General features: G+C 37.6%; 1 protein-coding gene across 3 annotated transcripts in view; it reads right to left on the reverse strand.

Annotated features, from left to right (window-relative positions):
- The window catches only part of ARMC8 (armadillo repeat containing 8), a 99,503-nt gene that overhangs the window by 12,671 nt on the left and 63,059 nt on the right, over positions 1-23,773 (reverse strand). For all 3 annotated transcript variants that reach the window (XM_063114268.1, XM_063114269.1, XM_063114270.1), the window contains 6 exons: positions 16,647-16,729; positions 16,252-16,333; positions 11,551-11,637; positions 8,810-8,902; positions 6,298-6,447; positions 5,197-5,292 (listed from right to left, as the gene is read on the reverse strand). In XM_063114268.1, coding sequence (XP_062970338.1) covers positions 5,197-5,292; positions 6,298-6,447; positions 8,810-8,902; positions 11,551-11,637; positions 16,252-16,333; positions 16,647-16,729 — 591 coding nt within the window. The remainder of the gene's footprint in view (positions 1-5,196; positions 5,293-6,297; positions 6,448-8,809; positions 8,903-11,550; positions 11,638-16,251; positions 16,334-16,646; positions 16,730-23,773) is intronic.

A 23,773-nucleotide genomic window follows, 5' to 3' on the forward strand; every position in this document is an offset into this window, starting at 1 on the left:
CCATAGGTTCCACTCTCAGTGCCCTGATCTCTTACCTCCTGACATCACTGCCAACAATAGAAACCCCACCCAAGGAAAGTCAACCTTTACAAAAAGTTTGCCCAGCCCTGAAATAGATAAAAAATAAAAGGGGGTGGAAAACCAATGAAACCAAAAGCTGATTCTTTGAGAAGATCAACAAAATTGTCAAACCTCTAGTCAGACTGATCATGAAAAAAGGGATTAGCAATATAAAGCACAAGAGAGGGGACATCGCAAAGGATACTATAGACTTTTGAAAGGTAATACAAGAATATTATCAGCAATTTTATGTTAATAAATTTGAAAACTTAGATGAAATGAACAAATTCCTTGAAAGACAGATAATACCACAGCTCACTGAAGAAGAAATAGATAACCCGAATAAACCTATTTCTACTAAAGAAATTGGATTTGTAGTTAAGCATCTTTCCACAAAAGAAACATCATATCCAGATGGCTTCACTGGTATATTCCATCAGCATTTAAGAAAGAAATAATAACTTCTTCACAAATTCGTGCAGAAAATTAAGAAGAGGGAACTCTACCTCATTCCCCAAGACCAGCATTATCTCAATACCAAAACCAAAGGCATTACAAAAAAAGTATTCATCAGTATCCTTCATGAATATATATGTGAAACACTCCTTACCAAATATCAATAGATTGAATCCAACAGCATATGTAAAGGATAATACATTATGGCCAAGTGGACTTTATCTCAAACATATAAGATTAGTTTAACATCTGAAACTCAATCAATAGAACTCACCATATTAATCAGACTAAAAAAAAAGATTATTTCAATAGATGCAGAAAAAGTAATAGATAAAAAATCCAATATCCATTCATAATAAAAACTCAACTAGGAAGAGAAGAAAATTTCTTCTTTTACCTAATAAAGGGAATCCATGAAAAACCTACACCTTACATACTGGATGGTAAAAGACTGAATGCTTTCCTCTAGTATTGGGAACAAAACAAACATGCCCACCCCCACTACTTCTATTCATTATACTGGAAGTTCTAGCTAGACAATACAACAGGAAAAATAAAATAGAATATAGATTGGAAAGTAAGAAGTAAAACTGTCTTTATTCACAGATGATGTGAATATCCATAGAAAATTCTAAGTAACCCACACAAAAAAAAAAAACCATAAAAGTGAGTTTAGCAAATTTGCAAAGGAAAAGATCAATGTAAAATAAAATTGTATTTGTATACACTGGCAATGAACAATTAGAAATCAAAAATTTTAAAATACCATTTATAACAGCATCAAACATATGGAATACTTAGGGATAAATCTGACAGAAGTGCAAGACGTGTATACCAAAAACTACAAAACACTGATACAAAGATTTAAAAAAGACCTAAATAATTGGGAAGATATATTGTATTCCTGGATTAGAAGAATCGATATTGTTAAGATGTCACTTCTTCCCAAATTGATCTATAAATTCAATGCAATCCCAATCAAAATCCCAGTTGGCTTTTAAACTTTTTTCATAGAAATTGAGAATACAATATTAAATATGGTAAAATTCACTCTTTTGGTGTTCGTTCTATTTGACAGATGTATATATTACATCTGCCACCGCAATCAGCATGTAGCATACTGAGCAGTTAATCACCTCCTCCCTACCCAATTTTTCTATGCTATCCTTTAATAAAAGTCAAATCCTCCCCCCCCACACCTTTAAGCCTTGGATACCTTTGATTTGTCCTCTGTCTCTATTGTTTTGTCTTTTATAGACTGTCACATAAACGAAATCATATAGTATGTTGCCTTTTGAATCTGGCTTCTTTCATGTAGCATAATGCATTTGGGATTCATCCATGTTGTTACATGTGTCAACAGTTTGTCCCTTTTTATTGCTAACTGGAATTCCATTAAATGGATGCACCACAGTTTATTCATTCCCCAATTGAGGAACATTTGGTTTGTTTCTAGTTTTCGGTGATTACAAATAAAGTTGTTATAATTATTCATATACAGGTTTTTGTGTGAACAGGTTTTCATTTTTACATGAGTAAAAGCTTTGGAATGGGATCACTGGGTTACACAGTAAATATGTGTTTAACCTTATAAGAAACTGCCAAACTGTTTTCCAAAGTGGATGTATCATTTTGCATTTCCACTAGATGCTCTGCATCCTTGCTAGCAATTGTATTGTCAGTTTATTAAAAATTTTAGCCGTTCTAAAAGATGTGTAGTGATATTTATTACTTACTTACTTACTTATTTATCTATCTATCTATCTATCTATCTATCTATCTATCTATCTATCTATCTATCTATCTATCTATCTATTTATTTATTGTAGTTTTTTCGTGACCGGCACTCAGCCAGTGAGTGCACTGGTCAGTCCTATATAGGATCCGAAACCGCGGCGGGAGCGTCGCCGCGCTCCCAGCGCAGCACTCTACCAAGTGCGCCACGGGCTCGGCCCTGTAGTGATATTTATTGTGGAGTACGTGTTCATATATTTTGATCAGTTTTTCATTTGGTTGTTTGTTTTCTTATTGTTTTGAGAGCTCTTTATATATTCTGGACACAAGTCATTTGTCAGATATCTAATTCATAAATATTTCCTTTCAGTGGATGGTCTCTTAACAGGGCATTTCACAGAGCAGAAGTTTTACATTTTGATGAAGACCAATTTACCTTTTCTTTTCTGGATGATGTTTTTAATGTCATAACCTAGGAACTCTTTGCCTGACGTAAGATCAAATAAGATTTTTGCCTACATTTTAAAAAAATGTGTTACAGTTTTACCATAGGTCTGTGAGTACATTTTTATCTAAGGTATGAGAGTTAGTTCGAAGTTAAGTTTTTTGGCAATTGTTCAACAGCACCATTTGTTGAAAAGGCCATTCTTTCTCCATTGAACTGCCTTTGCACCTCTGTCAATAATCAACTAGCCATATATACGTGTGGGTCTAGTTCTGGACTCTAATCTGTTTCACTGATCTACATGTACTACATTTTTGCTAACAGCATACTGTCTTGATTACTGTACTTTTACAGTAAGTCTTGAAATCAGGTATTGTGAATCCTCCAACTTTGATTTTTTTTTTCTTCAAAATTGTTTTGGCTATTCTAGTTCCTTTGCCTTTCCACACAGATTTTAGACTCTAGATCTAAAGAGAAATTTCAGATATTTACATCTCTTGATATTTATAAAAAATCATGCTGGGATTTTGACTGGGATTATGTTGAATCTATAAATCAATTTGAGGAGAACTGAAATTTTAACATGGTACAGCTTTCCCTTTATTTAGGTTTTGGTTTTCTTTCATTATCAATATAAAGATTCTTGTCAGATTTACATGTACATACTTTTTTTTCTGAGATACTGTAAGTGGAACTGTTTTTTAATATTTCAACTTCCAATTATTCACTGATAGTATATAAAAATACAAAATTGATTTTTCCATCTTGTGATTGCTTAACTTATTAGGTCTAGATTTCCTGATGAGTCCAAGGCATTTCCTATATAAACATTCATGTTGTCTGGGAATAGTTTTATTTCTTCCTTTCCAATCTGTATGCTTATTTCTTTTTATTGCCTTACTGTACTTGGTAGGAATTCCAGTACGATGTAGAATAGGAATGGTATGAATCGACATACCTGTTCCCAATACAAGACAGTGATACATATGTTCCCTATCCTGATAGTTTCATAGGTGTATATACATGCCAAAACTTATCACATTGTATACTTTAGATATATGCGCCTTACTGTATGTCTATTATACCTCAACAAAAAGAATAATTTATCAGACATTTTTGAGAAGCATTAAACTTCCAGCTAAACACCAATTTAAGCCTGTTACATATGCCTACTTCTGGATCATCTCCAAAAATCTGTATAACAGAGTGCCATCTGAGTCCTGCAAAAACATATTATTGTTGTTGGTCTTTCCTTTTGCCCTCATCAGAATCTTGCCTCACCTTTCTGCCATGCTTCACTTTTCATGTTAGTGGAATTCTATCCAGGTGAGCTGTCTTAATAGACAAAATTCATTCATATGCTCTCTAAACAGAATAGTTTCTTTTGAACACTATTTCTTCATTGTTGTGTTCCAGTAATGGAAGTCACTCATCTAATTTTAGTGATGCTTATGAGATTATACCTTTTCTGTGTGAAATTTTTGTTCATCAAAACATAGTTGTTAGTTACTTAAAGAGAAATGACCTAAAATATTGATCTTAAAACCACTTTGTCAAATCTACCAGCTTTTTGCTCACAAATTCAATCACAGCTCCAAAATCTTATCACTTTTGCTTCCTTGAATGCTCTTCTGAAACTTTCTGAATTACTCTAACTCAGAAACAGAGACGATGAGGAACATGGGCCCTGCAGTTAAGACTCTCTGGGTCCAACTCTCCACTGATGACCTTGGGCAAATTTCTTTCATAAATATAGACAAACATATATGTATGTGTACAGCTCACTGAATTTTGAAAACTGAACACACCCATGTAGTTAACACCTATGTCAAGAAATTGAATATTAACAGTATCTCAGATCTTGTGTTAAAATCTTAAGTTTTCAAGTGACCTTTATTTTTGTGGAAAAATAAAATATTTGCTCTATTAAGCTCCCATATTAAATCCCAGAAAATACAGAAAAGTAAGTTCCGAACTGTCCCCTAATTAATGTATAGCCATTGTACTTTTATGCCTACCCTAAAACTTGCCCTACTGAAACTCAATGGAAAGTAGGGGTATGGGACAGGGAATAGGAACAGAAGATGCCTAAGAGTAAAAAAACCCACTAAATTGTCTCCAGGATAAGGAATTATCTTATCAGGGAGTTGCAGGAATTTGAGTTTGGAGCATGGTGGTACAAAGGGCTGGATATAGTGAATCCTGGAGAAAAGATTCACTCCAGGAGATAAGGTGGCTGCTCCTGTAAAGATAGGGACAGTGCAAACAGTGCATGATAAAGAGGGCACAACTGTAGACTCTGATCATGCTTTCCTGTTTTCCAGGAAGAAGAAATCTTGAAGAGAGTTTAAGGGGTGGTAGATCTTTTTTCTTGTCTCTACAGCATCTCTCATCTCAGCACCCTGTCTTCCGCAGATTTGAGTATTTCATGAGACTCTTAACTAAGATCTTTCTTCATGCTCATATTCAGAAGATATTCCCCAAGAAATAAGAACACATACCTGCTCTTTGACCTCAATGTTATGCTCCCCTTCCAGGATAAGGGTGACGGCTTGCATAATTTGCTTTCCATGAGTGCTCATTATTTTATCTATATGCTGTAAAACAATCAGAATTTCATAATTATCATCTGGGAAGCAAAGAAAAAGACGATAAGAAAGAATAGAAGGCTTCTAAAAGTTAAACAATTCGACTCACAACTGCTTCGTGCAGAACACCATAGTACATAGAACTAGATGCCAAAGAACAGTGTTTATGATATTTTGAAGCTGCATTTTGCCTTCAAATATATGTATATTTTGATGACTTGAACATAAAGAGATCATAGAGTTGGCCTGAAAGAATACAGAATTACAATTGCTGGGGGTCCACAGATATTAAAGATATTAATTTTTGATAACATCCCAAAGATATTAAAGAAAAAGGAAGCACAAAAAATGGATGGGAGAAAAAAGCCAGAGACATGGAAAATATGTTTTAGATTTACAAATACTACCTTGGGGCAAAATGTTTGAAGATGACTCAAAAGACAAGTGAGGCACAGAAAAGGGGACCATCATGTTTCTTCATTCATCTGAAGGCCACTGATGACACTGTTGCTCAGGGAATATTAGAGGACAATTTCGAGAGGGACCCTACCAGCAAGGCTCAGTCTCCCCTGCTCTAACATGTACCCACTGTTCTCTACACTGACATCTTCAGAGGTCAACCTGTAAATGTGGAAAGGGAGATGGTTTGTAAAATGGCACTGAGAAAAGCGAAAGACGCAGAGGCCTCCAAGATAAATGACTGAGGCAGATGAGAAAACCTAACCTGGCCAGCAAGCCAGGTAAGAATTAAGTAACAAATCAAGGCAGGCACATATCCAGCACCACGGGAGGACAGACAGTGCAGGATTGGAGGGTAGGGAGCTATGTGATGAAGCAACTCTCAGAACACCTATGAAGGTGACAGGTCCAGACATCACCTCCTCGCTTCTCTGGGAAGGAGCGGTGTTGGAATCACACTCATCAGCAGATGCTGATGATGGGAGCAGACAGAACAACGTTTTGCAATGAATATGCATGGCTAGCTAATCTAGAAGCCTGGGTGGTTTTACTTACAGGCCGAGTAGAGAGGAGATTTCTAAGAAGTCCCAATGTCTTCATCAGCACATTCAAATCTGAATCTGATAATAACCGGAATAGCTGTTCAGTACTCAAGCTTCGTAAAATATCTGCTTTTATTTTTTGTTCAGCCTGAAATGCCATATTCTGGAAGGATTAAAGAAGTTGCAAGAATCATGTTTACATTTACTTTATTAAATTATATTTTAATAGTAACTGATAATTTTCAAAGTACAAACAGAATCTGCAGAAAATCCTTAAGTGTAAGTAACACGGTTTTTCTGATTCCTGTTAATCACCCATATTTCTGTCTGTCAAGAGAGATAATTATCACTCCTAGATATATTTCTATGTGACAAATATAATTGTGTTCTGACATGGGCATTTGAATGTCTTAAGATTTCTCAAATGCAAAACCCATTTATTACTTTTGAGGACTGCCATCTGGATACTTCAATAACAAAATGACTGTTAACAACTACACTGTGCCATGCATTTTGAAAATGATTTCAAAGTACTCACTTATTATGGATGAACATAAGCAGTGGGTTTGTTAACTTTACTGGCATGAAATCACCTACTGTGTTCATAATACTATGCTAGGTGTTGGTATGCCTGGGCCATATTGTATAGGAAGCTCTCCAGTGGATAGGAGGTGTGTCCAAGCTACCAGCAACTCCAGATGGCCAGAACCTATTTTGCTCCTTTTTTCTCTACTTCACATTATGGATTAGCCCAGCTTAACCCCAAGCTATAACATGTCTGAAGGAAAAAAAAAAAAAAACATGGCAAATTCCAAACAACAACTTACAAATCAACTTTCGATACAAAAATCCCTTGCATACTACAGACTTATTATAATATGTGGTTATTGCCATCCAGGAACTTATTTTAAATAAGGAACTAAGACATATGAGAGATCAAGTTACCTAAGGATGCAAGGCAGCATGGCAGAGCAAAAAGAGTACTCACTGGGTGTCAAGTTACCTAGGCCAAAGGTGATTTTGAGTTTCATATTTTGCAGAGAATTCAGTAGCTGGTAATATCGAGACTGATGAGAATAAGGTAGTTGGTAAGGATTTGAGTAGTAGGATAATAAGTTCAATTTCCAATATGGAAGTTGTGCATGTCAGGGAACTCTCAAATGAAGTCCCATAGGCTGTTTAAATGATTTATCTGGGGATAGGTAACAGTTACTTTTGGATATGTGGATTTCAAAATAATCTCTATTAGGGGAGTTGAATCCATGACAGCAAATGAAGTCCCTGAAACTGAAGTATAAAGGGAATTGGAAACTGGGAACTGAAACTTGAGGGAATGTCCTCTGAGAAGGAGGTTGAAAAGGAGGCTAGGTAGAAAGTGAGTTAAAAAAAAAAAAAAAAAAAAAAAAACTAAGTCACGGGAAAGAGTTTCAAGAAAGAAAAGTGCTAAAATCTATGCCAAGTTAAGAAGAAAAATAACTATGAAACAACTGGATTTGGTGCTTTTTTAGATGATTATTTCTATCCCAAAGATCGTGTGAAAACAAAGCAGACACAGCATGGAACAGGAAGTACAGCATGGGCTTGGGACAGGTTCAGAACCCATTTCCATCACCCATTAACTGTGAGGCCTTCACCCTCACAATTCATTTATCCTCCCTGAGTCCTAGTTTTCCATTTGTAAAGTGGATATATACCACTATAACTTAAAATAAGAATTAGAGGTAACAAATATAGAACACCTAGCTCAGTGTCTGGTTCACAGCAATTAAATTGTAATTACTACAATTATGTTTAAAAAATTCATGTAGGATTACTCCATTTTTAATTTCAATAAAATGTATTTTAATAACCTTAAGGAGAAATGGCTCTCCAATCTTATACTTATAAAAGTGTTAGAATCTATATTATAAATTATTTACAAGAAACTGTTAAAAATTATTAAGCATTTATGCACCAATTCTGTTACCTTGGGCTAGTTATTTAATCATTCTGCAAAATACAAGTATGCTAATTAGCTCAATTTAGCCACTCCACAATGTATTTCAAAACATCATGTTGTACACCATAAATATATACAATTTTAATTTGTCAATAAAAAAAATCATTCTGTACTTTAGTTTATTCATCTGTAAAGTATAATAAGAATTACACCCTAGCTTATTTCATAAAGTTATTCTAAAGAGCAAAGAAGACATGAACGTGCTTTGTAAAGTATGTAGCTCTGGACAGATATCAATATGTTAATGATGAGAAAAATTCGTTTTCTCAAAATTAGATAAGTCTATAGTTTCTTCACGTTTCAACATCTGTTCACTTTTCTTAAAAACAGATAGGAAAACTAAGGCATATAATGAAAGCTGACTAGCTTGTAGGTCCTAGATCACTAGAAAACTAGGCAAGAATAGCAAGATTTAACAAAAAATAAAATTCCAGACATTTCAAATGACACATTCTTCAGTTCTAACTTTGAGAAAAAGCTCTATTCCCTTTGTAAATAATGACATACATAAAAGGGTGAAACATACCATTAAAGCCCAAATTCCATTTACTCGTAAAGCGGGATTTTCACTCTGGGTTAATCCACAAAGTAGCTCTACAGCTCCTGATTCTAAAATCGGCTGTGATTGAAAGGTAAAAAAACACAGCTTTAAAGTCAGATTTGCAAATTCAATGTGTATATACTTGGCACTCTGCCTACAATTTCTTCCCCATCCTGACCCAATTCCAAGCAATTTAAAACAGGAAATAATGTGGCCATAAAAATCACCTTGAGAAGGGCAAGGACAATTATTCTTTCACAAATCCAAAAAAATCTCTGTCATTTCCTTTTTCTTTATAGTCCTGGAGGACTCAGGAGACACCCTATTTATCCGTATATTTCACGCATGTCTTTATGGTCCACCATCTTGCTCCCTACTCTCATTCTCGCCATCCTCTGACACTCTGTCACTCCCTGCTCTGTTTATGTGTGTATCTTGTGTGTTGCTTACAAGCTATGACTATGAAGCAATATAATTGGTTTAGGAAAAAATATATAATGGAACTTAGGTAACCAAATCATTCTCCTTCCAAATTGTTGATCTTACTCCAAACACACTGCAGAATTAATCTTCTGGGACTATTTATCAATCACACAAGTAAAACAGTTTTGTACTTTTACAGTCATGCCATATTGTATACTTAAAATAGCATGCTTTAGCGGGCCACTTACTTTATGATACTTGGCTAAAAACAGTTTCTGGCAATTTACAAAAAAATTCAAACCTTAGAGGATTAAGATTTACCATCACCAAGAGTGCTTAAAGGTCATCTGTCAAGTGGATTCTAGAAATGTCTTACGCAACTCAGATCAGCTAGAAAAAGGGCAGTGCTTTTCAAGATGACAGGTACATATTCCTCTACTTGTACAAATAGTGGTATTTTTTAAACTTTTTATTCTGAAGTAAGTTCAAACTTATAGAATAGCAAGAATAACACAAAGATCTCCCACATAATATTTCCCCAGATCTACCAATTTTTAACATTTGCCATCGTTGCTTCATCAACTCTCATTCTACACATTACTCATCTTTTCGGAACCGTGTGAAAGTAGAGTGCATACATCATGCCCCTGTACCCTTAATACTTCAATGTGTATTTCCTAAGAACAAGAATATTCTCTGAGATAACCATAGTGGGGTTACCAAACTCAGAAAAGTTAACATTAAATTAAAACAATACTTCTGTCAAATCTATATTCCATATTCCAATTTTGTCAACTGGTCCCAAAATGTTCTTCTAGCATTTCCCTCCCTTGAAGTTCAGGATCCAGTTTATTTTTAATGTTTAAAAAAAACCAATATAAATATTAATGATCCGTGTTATAACACCAAGTTCAAGGGTTTGGATCCCTGTACTGGCCAGACACACACACACGATCCTATGCCTGAGCTCATCCACCTTATTTCTTAACCATATCCTAAATACTCTGAAGGGAGATCTGTCTGAGGCAACACAAGAACTGTTCAGGATGAATAGCAGTGTTGCACTGGCTATAATCAGATCATCATCAGGCCAAGACTCTACTTCAGGGCAGAGAAGGAGCTGGAGGCTCTGGCACCCTATCTTGCTTTTCTCTTCCTTTATAGTAACTACCAGTCTCTCTCTTTTTGTTCCAAGATTTCTGCTTGTTGAATAACTGTCATTGAAACTCCACCTTGTTAATACTGACATCCTAATTACAGTCAAAGCTTGCAGATGTTATAATGCATAAAATAAAGTCAACAAAAATGGTACTACTAAATGCACAATAAACCTGAGTTTATGATTGGGCAGACCAGAGATACTGTAACATACTAAAACTATAAGGTTTCTCCTTTCCTTTATTAAAGTTTATTTTAATTTTCCATATTAAGAAAAATAAAACATGCTCAAATAATTTATAAAATGCAGGAAAAAAGGGGAAAAAAATCCCCACATGCAATCATTTCCCAAACTACCATTAACATTAAAAGATTATTTTCCAGTGCTAGCAGTTATCTCCTTGAAATGACTTGTAATCTTGGTTTATAAAATTGTCTTAATTTATTCTTTAGTAAATACAGTTTGAAAACAATTTATTATTTGTGAAATTACTTCTTACATTTGCAGTTTCAGGGAGTTTAGATTGACTATAAATTGTAATGTCTTTTAAATAAGCTGAATATGCTAGATAGAATAAAAGGAATAATGGAAAATGACAACCATATTTTTAAATGAATGGTTTATTTGCCTTTCACCCCCCAATCAAATAATTCAGAGGTAGTTTTTATTTAGTTATTTATTTTTGATAGCTTTCTTTCTTTTTGACAAAAGTGTATTCTTGAATGCACAACAGGCTCTACAACACTTCATTCTGGCTATAGGTGGCAAAAGATGTTATGGCAGGAATCTAGATGTTCAAACAGGAATGGAATCGAGGGTCACCATCACCTCAGGCACAAGGAATTTTTGCCAGATTTCTTAATTCCACCTGTGGCCGGGGGGCCCTCCCCACAGTCTTTGCTTTCAGTTCCTCTAGTTCCTTCTGCTCCTCTTTTTGTTTCTGCTTGATAAGCCTTATCTTCCTCGTCCATCTCCTTGGCCTGCTTCTTGGGCTGTTTCAGGAACTTCTTGCCACCTTTGTGGCTGGGCCCAGAAGTAGTTCTTAAACCCAATCCACAAATTTCAGTGTCAACTACCATAAAAAGTATTTGACTGAGCTCTACCTGGACCAGGCAAAGTCCATGAAGAGAAAAAAAATACTAACCTCTTTGCTTGGAGAAAATTCGAGGAGAAGATTACATAGCATGGAAGATGCCACTACTAGGATTTCATCTGGTGCATTTTGTAAAACCTACGAAATTAAAAAAGGGATACTATTAATGGTTTGAAATCATAGAGCTGAGATCCTAAGAAGACAAAATAAAAACAAAAGCAATTATCTTTCAACCTGATTTCTCATATTGGAGAGATGGCTAGAAAAGATCCACTTGATACTGTGTCAAACTTTACCTAGAGCTCTAGTTATGACTAAGACCCTCCTCATATCTATCTTGTTTGGAGGAGCTGCAGTCTCACTGGAGGTTGTTGCAGGCAGGAAACAGACACAAGTCAGGAAGCAGGTACTACACAAAAAGCATGAAGATCATGGGACTGCTTTGGGGCAAGTCAGCCCATACTCGGTCAAATCAGGCCACTTATGAACACACAAAACTGCCCCAGCAGCTGACTTTCTGATGTGTCTCTTGTTTGACCAGAACATGAATGGACTAAGCTACTGCATAGGCAGGGCAATGTGGGAGACTGGTTTTTAGGCCTGAAACACACAGACCTGGTTCCAACCCTGACACTTCCACTAACTAGATGTGTGAACTTGAGCACATTTCTGAACCTGTCTGAGCCTTCATTTCTTCATCTATAAACTGAAGAAAATAACACATCTGTGATAGGACTATTTAGAATTAAATGTGATATGGTGAATAATAAGGCAAGCACCATAGCATGTAAATTAAAAACAGACTGGTTGGATGCAGATTTCAGCTCAAAAAACTAAATAAGTACATGAATTTCTCAGCTGTAAAATGAGGATAATAGTACTATAAATAAAACTGCTTCATAGGATTGTTGTGAGAATATATGAAAAAATTTTAGAACATTAACAGGCACATAGTAATGACTAATAAGTGATGTTTTGAAAAAGGTAATTTATTGTCATAATTGCTGTTGTTATCAGACACATAATAGGTATACAGGTAACTAACGGCTATGAACTTTCATTGAACTCAAAAGGCAACACAGTGTGATGATAAATGTTAGCTGCTGTTAGCTATTATCAGAACCTGTTCTTTCTAGATTCTAAGAGGGAAGACTTCTTAAACACCAGCACTTATATGCAATAACGACTTCATCCAAATTCTTTGCATTTGGGTTCAGATTAGACTCAGGCTTATGATCCACAAACTAGGAGCTCTAGCTATGTAAATCAGAAATGGATAATCACAAAAAATTTCTGGGAGTTAAATATACATACTATATTATGTATTTTTATTATATTACATATCATATTATCTACCTTCCTCAGGCTAAACCAAGTCTGAAGCTCCCTGGTTAAGAATAAACAAGAATTATAAAATAAAAGCAGCTCTCCTAAGGTATTATGTTTTAACTCTCCTGTGAATTGTTAATTAGTTGATAAAGATCAAGACTCACATACTATGCTTGCTGACCTCTGTGTCTGCCAGAACTTTCTTTCAGACCCTGTTCAACCTTCCCTTGCCTTGCCCTTCCTACAACTCTCAGATGCACCCTGCACCCATGCTTAAAATTATCCCAGCCCTTCCAGTCAGAAGTCATTCCATTCTCCTCTGAGCTCCCACTGCCATTATTTGTGACCTCTCTCAGGATCCTTACTACTGTCCAACTACCTATTCAAATTCTTGGTGCAGTTATGCCACTCTCACCTTCTATTAATAAATTTAAGCTTTTTGAAAAAATAATCTTTATATCTATGGTCTAATTTATCCTGGCCTATAGCAACCTAATGGCATTGCACAAAATAGGTGCTCAGTAAATGTGGATTAAGAGAAATAACTATTTTCCAAAATTATATCACTTAGAATCACTGGTTGAAATAAGTGAATGTCTACCAAGTCTTTAAAAAGTTGTTTTAGCTGACATGATTCATTTTGTAAAATATTATTTATTGTTTTAGAGATTAATTTGCTTTTATCAAGTTTTATTTCCAAATTAGATAATATCTAATAATAAACTAAAACAGAAAAGAACCTATAAACTTTTAAAAAGCATTTACATACTGCAGTGTAAAATACAACATGTGAAACTCAGAAGTTAACATCTAACACTGTGAACAAATAGAATTTCACCAAAATAGGAACAAAAATTAATCACAAATACGCATAAAAATTTTAATTAAAATCAAATGCCTCTTCTCCTGTGGTTTGCTAACCAACAGTTAAAAACATGGAAAAGCAAAAGGGAAACATCAGTAGATTTGCAAACAGCCTTTTAACTATGAGGAACCAAAATGTATTTGAAGTAAATCAGTTGTTTATTTCCAAGCTCTTAATACAATATTTTAAATGTACAACAAAATTGTAGTTTGACAGTAATTATACACACATGTACCCATGTGCACAAAGCCCCTCTAGATTGCTCACCAGACTTTTTCCCAAGGAGAACTAGATAGAAACCATATGTTGCTCCATTTCTGATTGTATAACAGAGGGGTACTGAGCTGGGCAATCAGAGAAAACGGCTCTATATGAAAAGGAAGTTATTCTGGGAAGCAAAAGAACACTTTAAAAAATCTTGAATGGATAATCAATAAATCAAAATCAAGCTGCTATGAAAAAGTTGTAATCTAAGAATAAGAAAGAGTGGGAACAATGAAAGAAAACATCATTTACCTGAGGAGAACCTTAAAAAATCTAAGAATGCCAAATCTGAACACAATGGTTTTAGATAAGGGACTGTGAACCTGAAAGAGACTTTTGTTGGTGGGAACTGGCACACTCTCTGAGCAAATGTCTTCCCAGTGTGGAGAGGCACTGATATTGTAGTTGGAGAGTGGGGAATTGGTAAATAACCTAAGATTTGGGGTTCTTAATGAGGTTCAGGAAGCAAAAGGATAGCAAGGAATGAGGAATATTCAGAAGAGCTGAATATATCCAACAGGTTGAAATTTGGGAAGGCGTGCCAATGGATGAAAATGGGTCAAGTTCAATGTCACAGGCTTAGGCAGGGTCACTGGAAAAGACAAATTAAAGAAAATTATATTGTCCTGGTAAGTCTCACAAGGCCAACACTGTGACATTCTTTTAGACTAGAAACCTCTTGGTGTTCCCTGACAGCTCCTGAATAGTAAATCATTACACCTAATCCTGTCACTCCTTCCAATGAAGTATTTCCAGGGTTCATATAGTCTTTCCTAGCCCACTGCTATTGCCTTATACAGGGACCTCAACATATAAATCACGTAATATGCCATGAGACGAACCTCCCCATGAGAAGAACTACCTAGCATGTCAATTCCCAAGGTCTGTGGCACTGGTCCAACTCTTCCACCTCGTCCTTACCTGTCCATTGGTTTGTCTCATTATATCCCACCACTCCACCACAGTCATAAAGCCATCTTTGCCCTTTCCCACATATACCATACATAATGTTTCTGCTCATGCTATTATTTTCCTTGGAAAATCCTCTTGTTTTTCTTCTGTCTTCAAAGCCCACTTCATATTCTTCCTGCCTGAAACCTCTCCTGAGTATGTCTGCCACACTGACGTCCCTATTCTAACTTGAGGCTTTAAGCCAATGGCAAGAGCTCCATAGCAAAAATTTTGGTAGTCCAGTGTGTCTGGAGGCTTTGCTTATTAGCACATGGTAGGTACTAAGAAACAAAACAAAACAATAAAAATTTAAACAAAAAAACCCTCTTGATTAAATGCAAGGTATATGGTAACTTAAGAAGAAAAAATAAATAAAAAGACAAAAGACCAATTTGACCCATGGTTATGTAATTCAAAGGTACTTCAAAAAGTTCAGGAAAAATACAATTAAAAGATAATACAAATCTTTCCCTGAACTTTTTAAAGTACCCTCGTATATTAGGGATAATGTTAAGCAGCAGCCTTATGCACACTCTAGGTCTTGATTCAGATTCATTTGCCGTAAACCTTTTTTTTTTTTTTTTTTTTGTGGGGCAAGGGGAGGAGAAAAAGTACTTAAGAGGACACCTAACACCAAAAAAGGTTATGTTAAAAAATATCTAGGAATTGCCAAAAGACTAAGAATACTAAATTAGAACTGTAAATGACTGATTCCTTTCCTTTTTATAACTAAAAATTACAAGGACAACTCTAAAAGTAAGTTTAAAGTGTGATACTAAACACTAAACACACAGGGAGATCAGATCAGTAACTAAAGTTTAGTTAGAATGAGAAAACCAGGAATATACAGTCATCCATTGGTTTCCAAAGGGTAATGGTTTCAGGATGCCTTGTGGATACCAAAATCCATGGATACTTAAGTCCTGCAGCTGGCCCTGGAACCCATGGAAAGGAAAAGTTGGCCCTGCATATCTGTGGGTTATTCATACTGTGAATACTGTATTTTTGATCCAAGCTTGGTTGAATTTGCAGATGTGGAACCCATGAATACAAAGGGCAGACTATACATTGGTTGGAAAAATTCTGCATAAAAGCGAACCTGCACAGTTCAAACTTGTGTTGTTCAAGGGTCAAGTGTATTTCCCCCTCACATGAGACACTGACCTCAAATACACACTCTGTAGGTTTGCAGATGCTTAGAATGTCCACTTTGAAGAGATAAAAGTTCAAAATGCTCTACACAAAAATGAGACATACTCCTCTACCCAGGGAATGCTGTCAACTAGCTCAGCTCACTCTGGCTCTGTGGGCATGGCTGTTAGTTGCTGACCCTTTGTCCTTACCTTCATTAAAGGTTTCCACACAGCATGATCTTGGAAACTGGTCCGAAGCTGCTGCACAGATCTGGATAAACTGTGCAAACATCTACAAAAAAATAATAAAAATCAGCTTTACAAGCAGCCAAAAACTTTTACTTTTCAAACACATTGCTTGGCATTTCACAATTACTAATGCACACTTCAAGTACATCTACAGACACTGTTAAGTCAACTATATCAGAACACTTCATGGGCTTTGGAGACTGAGTTCTGTTAGATGATGTTACACTCTGTATGAATTTGCCTGAGCATACTTTCCAGTAACATTTGGATTCTGCGCTTACTCGTTGAAGGACCGGAAAGGGAACAGGTTAAACACATGGCAAAGGATTTTTATTCAGACCATTTAAAGCTCATACCTGACGGCAGCTAATCGCACCTTGACACTAGACTCAGACAAGCCAGTCACAATTCGGTCCATCATATTTTCAGTCTCAATGATCTGGAGAAAAAGGTTAATGCTGCATAAATGAAGGTGACAAACTTCACTGCTTGTAAATGCAAGTATGTTAACATCCATTAAAAGCTTAATGTTGTTTTTGGCAGTAGATTTTACCTCTCAAACAATCATCTTGCGGTGGGGGCGGGCAGCTCATCAGAAAGGTAGGGCTAGCCCGCTAAGGACCTGCCAGGCTGAATGACGGGCACAAGGGGCAGGTTATGTTTCTTTGCTTATTTTAAAAGACATTTAAACAAAAATTAAATGGCATAAGTATTGCAGAGGCATTCCATAAACAATCTTGAGAAATAGTGAAAGTATAACTTGAACTCCCCTTGGACATATTTCTGCCGGAGTGAGATTCTAGAAAAATTGTAGTCCACACCCTATGGCTACTTTTTTACCAAGTGATTAAAACTAAGTATTCAGAAAAGTAATTTTTGCTACCTTTCATTATAGCACTAAGTCCTGCTACATGTAATCACTATAATCATGACGCTTTTTTAAAAATTAAAAATAAGCCTGCAATTTTCCTTAAGTAATATACACATATACAAATAGTGTGTGGAGGAAATTAATTTGTGTGGGCCTTTGGAAAAAGAGCCTTTTTATATCAGAATAAAGTGCTAATGTGATCACACACAAATATTAAGAAAAACAACTAATATCTGTTGAATTCTTCTGCATGTCAGGTATTGTGCTAAGCATGTTACATATCTGATTTAACCTTCACTCTTTTGTAGGCATTATTATTATTATTCCCATCAACATATTAGGAAATTGAAGATTCTAGATAATACAGAGCTTTCCTGGGATCATGGAGCTGAGACTGGAACCCAGGCATCTGACTCGAGTCCATATACTTAGCCACACCTGAAATAAAGCCCTACCTGTACTCATCAGGTAGTTGCCAGTATGGACAACTCATTAAAGGGAGTCATTATTCTCACCTGTCAACACCTAGACCAGTGGATTTTAACCCTGGCCACACAGAAAAGTTACCTGGGGAGCTTTAAAAAATCCTTATGTCCAAGCCACACAGCACACCAATTAAATCAGATTCTTGGGGTGGGGTGAGGGCAGGCACCTGCAATGACTGATTGATTGACTGATTGATTGGTGGCCGGTCAGTATGGGATCAGAACACCACACTCTAACCAAATGAGCTAACTGGTCAGCCCCCACCTGTATTCTTTTAAAAAAGTTCCCCAGGGAAGCCCAGTGTGTAGCCAAGGTTGCAGATCACTGATCTAGACTAAAATCAGAGGATTCAGAAAGCTGACCTTAGAACAGGAGAGGGTGGGAAAATTTCAGGATGTTCAAGCCAAATAGGAAAAGAGAAGAAAATATAGTCAGGGGCCGGCCAGTTAGGTCAGTTCTTTAGAGCACAGTCTTATAACACCAAGGGCAACTGTTCGGTTCTGTGTATCCGCCAGCTGCCCACCCCACCACCCACCCCCCAAAGAAAATATAATTGAAATTAACAGTGACCACCAAGGAGGAGAAAAATATTAACCATTAAGAGCAGGAAACCACACTTTAACTGCAGGTTAGGAGTGGTAATTTTTATATGGTGTTTTAGTTTCCAAAGATCTATGTACTGATTTACTCCTCACCCCAGACAAAGCCTAATCCCATCCTTACCTTTACGTACACCCACTCTCTGTCCTCATTGTCACCTCTAGCCCCCGAACTCCTCCCTTTCTAAGTCTACCTACTGTTTTCAACCCTCCCATGCCTTATCCCCCCCTGACATGGATCCCTGCTCAGACACTCCACTTAATACACAATTCCTTTTTCTCCCTCTCCTTCCACCACTCTCCATTCCTGCTCTAGATCCAAAACTGATGATGCAGTAGAAAACCCACCAACCCTGGTTGACAGCTTTCTCAGCTATGCTATCCCACCTTAGTGGGACCTCACTCCTGGTCACCAGCCTTGCACCCACCTGCAGGAGATCCCCATATTCCTTATGGTGCCTGCCTCCTACTTCAAATTCCTCCTACCATCCTCATGCCCTCAGCTCCTCTGTGCCCATCTCGTCTTCTTTCTGTGATACTAGTCGCCTCAACTTCCCACTTCTTACTGAAACGTCTCCATATTTTCACCTTTTTCTTCACTTTTATGTTGAACTTGAGTACTTCAAACTCAAAACCCTTCTACCCTGGTCCACAAATTACCTCCCCATACTTTTCTTGCATCTGTACCACCGTGGATCCTTTCCCTCAGCTTGCCCCACCTCCCACTTCCACCCCTATTTAAAAGACATAAGTGCCCAAACTCTAACCTCTTGAAGCTTTAGTCCTCTCCCCATTTCTCCTCCTTGAATTGATATGCATCCCAAAGGCTCTGCCCCTCTCTCTACATATATGACAATATTATGACTTCAAAACCAGCTTGATATGGGTACTTTCCTAATCTAAAATTCTGTCCTAGAGTTCTTTCCTGACCTGTATCTCCATATTTCCAATTGCCTGATAAACACAACATGGATGTTCAGTGGAACTTCTGATTACATCCCATACTATGTTTATCCCTGCCCCCAACTCAGCCCTGGCAAAACCTGCTCCTTCCCTAAGTCTTTCTGTCTCTGTTAACAGTATTACCATTCTCTCATCCACCAGGCACTAAATTGGTATTAATTTTGATTCAACCTCTTCTCCCTTAACATCTGATCAACTTCCTTCACACTATACCTTATATTCATTCATTCCATCACCATTCTCAATCCATTAAGCTAGTTAGGACCTTACTGTTTCCTTGGGGGCTAACAGTAATGTATTTTTCCAAATTACCTAATCTTCTGTGCTACAGCATCCATCAAAGACTGGCTGGCTGATGGGTGACTTCAGTCAAGTACCTGTCACTGTTCTTGAAACAGACAAAGCCAAATCAGGACCTTCAGCATGGGAAGGAAATTAAAACCTGGGGCAAGTCTCAGGCACTGGAGGGCTAGATGCTGATGCCTGAAAACTCCTGGTGGCTTGGGAAATTATTTTTACTCAGGAATGAGAAGTGATAACTTGGGAGAAACAGTTGCCTGTACTGGACATAGTTACATCATCAGAGAAAAAGTTGGAAGTGGTGGCTGTGACAGGGGGAGGGAGAGATAGATGAAAGGGACACATGATTACTTGTGGAATATACTAAAAAGCATATGTACTTCACAGGGCCTGGTTTTACAAAGCCTTGCAGTTTCAAATATTGACCTTGCAAGGACAGGAAATTTTCCTCAGGCTATAAGTCTCTGTTGCAAGATAAGAATTGTGGCACAGCAGGTTGGTGGCTCAAAGACAGACTAGTTACTGATTGTTATGTAAAGATATTGAGAAATTGCTATATGAAGGAATGTTTGCTAAGATCAAGCTTGGGTTGATAAGATCACTTAACTGTCTACTGGAATGTCATCTGGCTTGTTTCACTGAAAGTTACCAGCCTATGCTGTTAAACTATAGCCCCACCTATGTCTCTTCCTGTAACTTCCCGGTCTGGAAAATAAATGCAGGAAGAGAACCCCAATTCGGCATTAGTTTCCCAAATGGAAGGGTTGGCTCTTGCTTGAGTGTTCCCAGGGAAGTTAACCACTTTGGGGCTTCTCACTGCTTGGAAGAGATGAGCTTTGAGTAATCCTTTGCATCTCCATCACCCAGGGGAAGAGGGGTGACAAATCTGTAGCGGGTGAAGCAACACAAAGCAACAAAATGGTGCCCTGTGTGAGGAACAAACTCACGACCTTCAGATAACTCAAACTGGGCTTTGTATAATTTGCTCTGATAAATGGACGCCTATTTACTAACCTGAATGTATAAAAATGTTCTTATCAACACACATTGTAGCCTGGGTTTACTAATCAAACTTCAACAACAAATGACACAGCTTCAAGAAGAAGCTCAAAAGATTACTATTAATCATTTAAATGATTTGGCCCATTGGCTTAATCCTACCCAGTGGTTTTCTGGTTTAAATATAAGAATTTGGATTATTGCTGGAATTAGTGTCTCATGTATCTTATGTTTTCTTATAGTGATTAAACTGTTATGTTCCATGGTCCAATGGACTCGTCAAGCTGAAGTAATGCTGACTGTTCTTCATCAGGACACCTTTGACTCTGACTCCCTCATCGCTTCCGGTTTTTATAGTGGGTTAGAAATCGTGATCCTCATTTGATTTTAGAATAAGGTTTTTAGGTAAGTGCATGTATGGCGCAAAAGCCCTCAGACAGGGGGCCACAGCCCATAGACAGTGTGGCCAAAGCCCGTCTAATCAACTCTTAATCACTGGTTAGGTATGGGACTGTATACTTTAATTATTTTAGAGATAACAGGTAGTTGTCATACAGGTTCTGTTAAGAGATTTTAAGAATTGCTGAAGGGAAAGTTGTGGAAAAAATGTTTGCGAGGGGCAAGCTGTCTGTTGGGGGAAACTTTAGAGATAATTGTATTTAGATTTTATCATAAGAGTTTAACTTTTGTTTAAGGAGAGGTCATACTTTAGATAATGAGCCAGTTTGACCAATTTAGCCCTTTACTAATTGTACTTTTGGAATGTCACTTTAATTTACTGATGTTACCAGTTTCCATTGTTAAGCTATACCTAGCCATAGACAACTTTTTTAACACTGCCCATGTCCTTATGTCCTACTTTGATGATTGAATCCACTGATTTTTCTTGTAAAATTTCCCTGTCAATAAAAAGAAAGGCTGCTCCCCTGATGGGTGGCAGTCCCTCCAGGCCTCACTGATTGTATTTTGAGCAAATTCTTTCTTTCTCTTTTATCCGTCTCAGTTACACAGAGGAAAGTATAACAATTACTCTCCAAGAAAAACTGAGAAATACTATTAGTACCAGCTCCAGGTGCTTAGGAAACCCGGGCATGAGCAAATCTTGAAAGATGCTTCAGGATAATGTTTACTGGCCACACTCAGCCAAAGATGTAAATCTACCAAGGGACAGAACCAGTGTACAATCATGTAGGCATTTAATAAAGTTTATCTCAGTATAGCCATAGGTCACAAATCCCTGAAATTGCTTAGCACCACGAAAAATCCTAATTCTATACAAGACGTCCCAGAAGATTCTACAAGCTTAGCATGGGGCTGAAGTCCAGACTGTGGCCCCTTCTCAAAGTTCGTAAGGGTGATAATCAAAGAAGCTGGGGAGAAGAAGTAGGGTGGTGATCAAAAATGAGTGAGTAGCCAACCCAGTGGTAAAGCAGTGGAATGAACTGTTATGGAGTGGATTTGCCATAAAATCTTGAGCAACTCACTTTACCTCTGTGGGCCTATATGAGGGAATATATCACTGATTATTTTACATGCAATCCTTTGCAATCAGCAGGTGAATATAGATCATGTTAGTCTGTCTGGGAAGAACTATTATATTGTTCAGAAGCAATGAGGGAAACAAGGCAGGTGAGGAGAGAATGAAGATGGTGCAGGTCTAGTTAGACAGGGTGTCAAAATCAGTGAGAAGGCAAGGAAGGGCAAGCAGGGCACAGCTCCCACTTGCACTGTCGCATTCATTTTATTCAGCAAGTACCTGAGGACCCACTGAGTGCCAGTCATGTTCTAAAAGTGAAGGGGAAAGAGACTTTGCTCCCACCAAATTTGCACTGTTGAATAAACAAGCACAATTAACTATTTGAGTGCCACAGCACTTGATTCTACAGCAGCAAGAGCACCTTATGAATGACAGGGGCCATGGGCTTAAGGCAGACAGAGTGAAATTGGTATCTACAAAAGGAAGGTAGGAGACACCCATTCTCAAGAATGGAAGTTTTACTATCAACTGGGAAGTGGCCACTAATGACCTTCCCAGAGAACATCCAGGCTCAAGTCAGAGGACAGTGGAGAACTTTTAGTGCCCAATCACTGTAACAGAGTGTAGCTTTGTGATTTCTTTTAAGTTTTCTATGGGTGTGTGGTGCCTGATACTTTGGGGATGAAGTACAGCTATAAGATGTGTGGTAAAACCTTCCCCTGAGTCAGGATATAAAACAACAGGACTATCTGGAGGTCCTTCAGGCATGAGTTGACCCTTCTTAGACCACAGTCTATCTCAATGTCTACAATAGGAGGCCTGGATTTGCAACTAAACTTGTCATGAAGGGACTTAAGTAACTTTGCCAGTGTTCTAGAAAGCATACTTCTTGAGTGTCTGGTCCATCTCCTTCATCAAGATATCAGTCTAAGAGTAAGAGGGTGAAAATAATATAAAATTAGAATGTGAACCTGTGATTCCAGTCCAAAAGAGTATGTATCCTGAGAGGCCGTGTGAATGAACAACGTGACCTAACCAAGGTTTTGAAGCCTCGAGGGCACTGAGATCATCTGTGCATGGATAAAAAGGGCATTACTGACCAAAACACACTGACCAAAATGAGGACAGAAATGTAATTATAAGACAGGGAGTTTGGAATCGAGTCCAGAGAAAAAATTTTCAGGTCAGCGGGGAAGGAGTTGGTAGTGGCTGCTGCCACAGCCTTTTGACCCATATGAAGATCTAACAGAGCACCACTTTTTCAGACATGGGGATGTAAAGCCAAGAGCAATACAACATGTTCTCATGGTGCCTCTTAATGACCCCAGTACTGTGCTCCAAAGCCTTGATATGATGGAGTGTCCCAAGTCCTAGTACCCTGCAAAGGCATCTTAGGTCCTTCCAGGATGTAAGAGCAATGCCCAGTGGAGCTGGAAGCTGTTCTGCATCATGGTTCAGGTTGTGGATTCCTCAGCCATAGCTCAGGAAATATGCCCTGTGGTATAGCTGGGTGGATCTGCTAAAAGAGAAAAAGAGACAGTGACCTCTGTTACACAGACACTGTGCCCAGCCAGAAGAGGTACTGGTGGTGGACTGAATCCTCAGAATGGAAGAGGCTATTTCTCTTTCTCTGCTCTTCTAGGGGTCTGGGCTGTAAACTTAACCACAACATTAAGTCACATGGAAGATGCTGCATCAAGGGACCGGCCAGTTAGCCTTATAACACCAAGGCACCAAGGTCATGGGTTTGGTTCCCCATACTGGCCAGCTGCCCCCCCCCCCCCAAAG

This window comes from Cynocephalus volans, chromosome 11, assembly GCF_027409185.1.
Source record: "Cynocephalus volans isolate mCynVol1 chromosome 11, mCynVol1.pri, whole genome shotgun sequence".
In the NCBI taxonomy this organism is placed as follows: domain Eukaryota; kingdom Metazoa; phylum Chordata; class Mammalia; order Dermoptera; family Cynocephalidae; genus Cynocephalus; species Cynocephalus volans.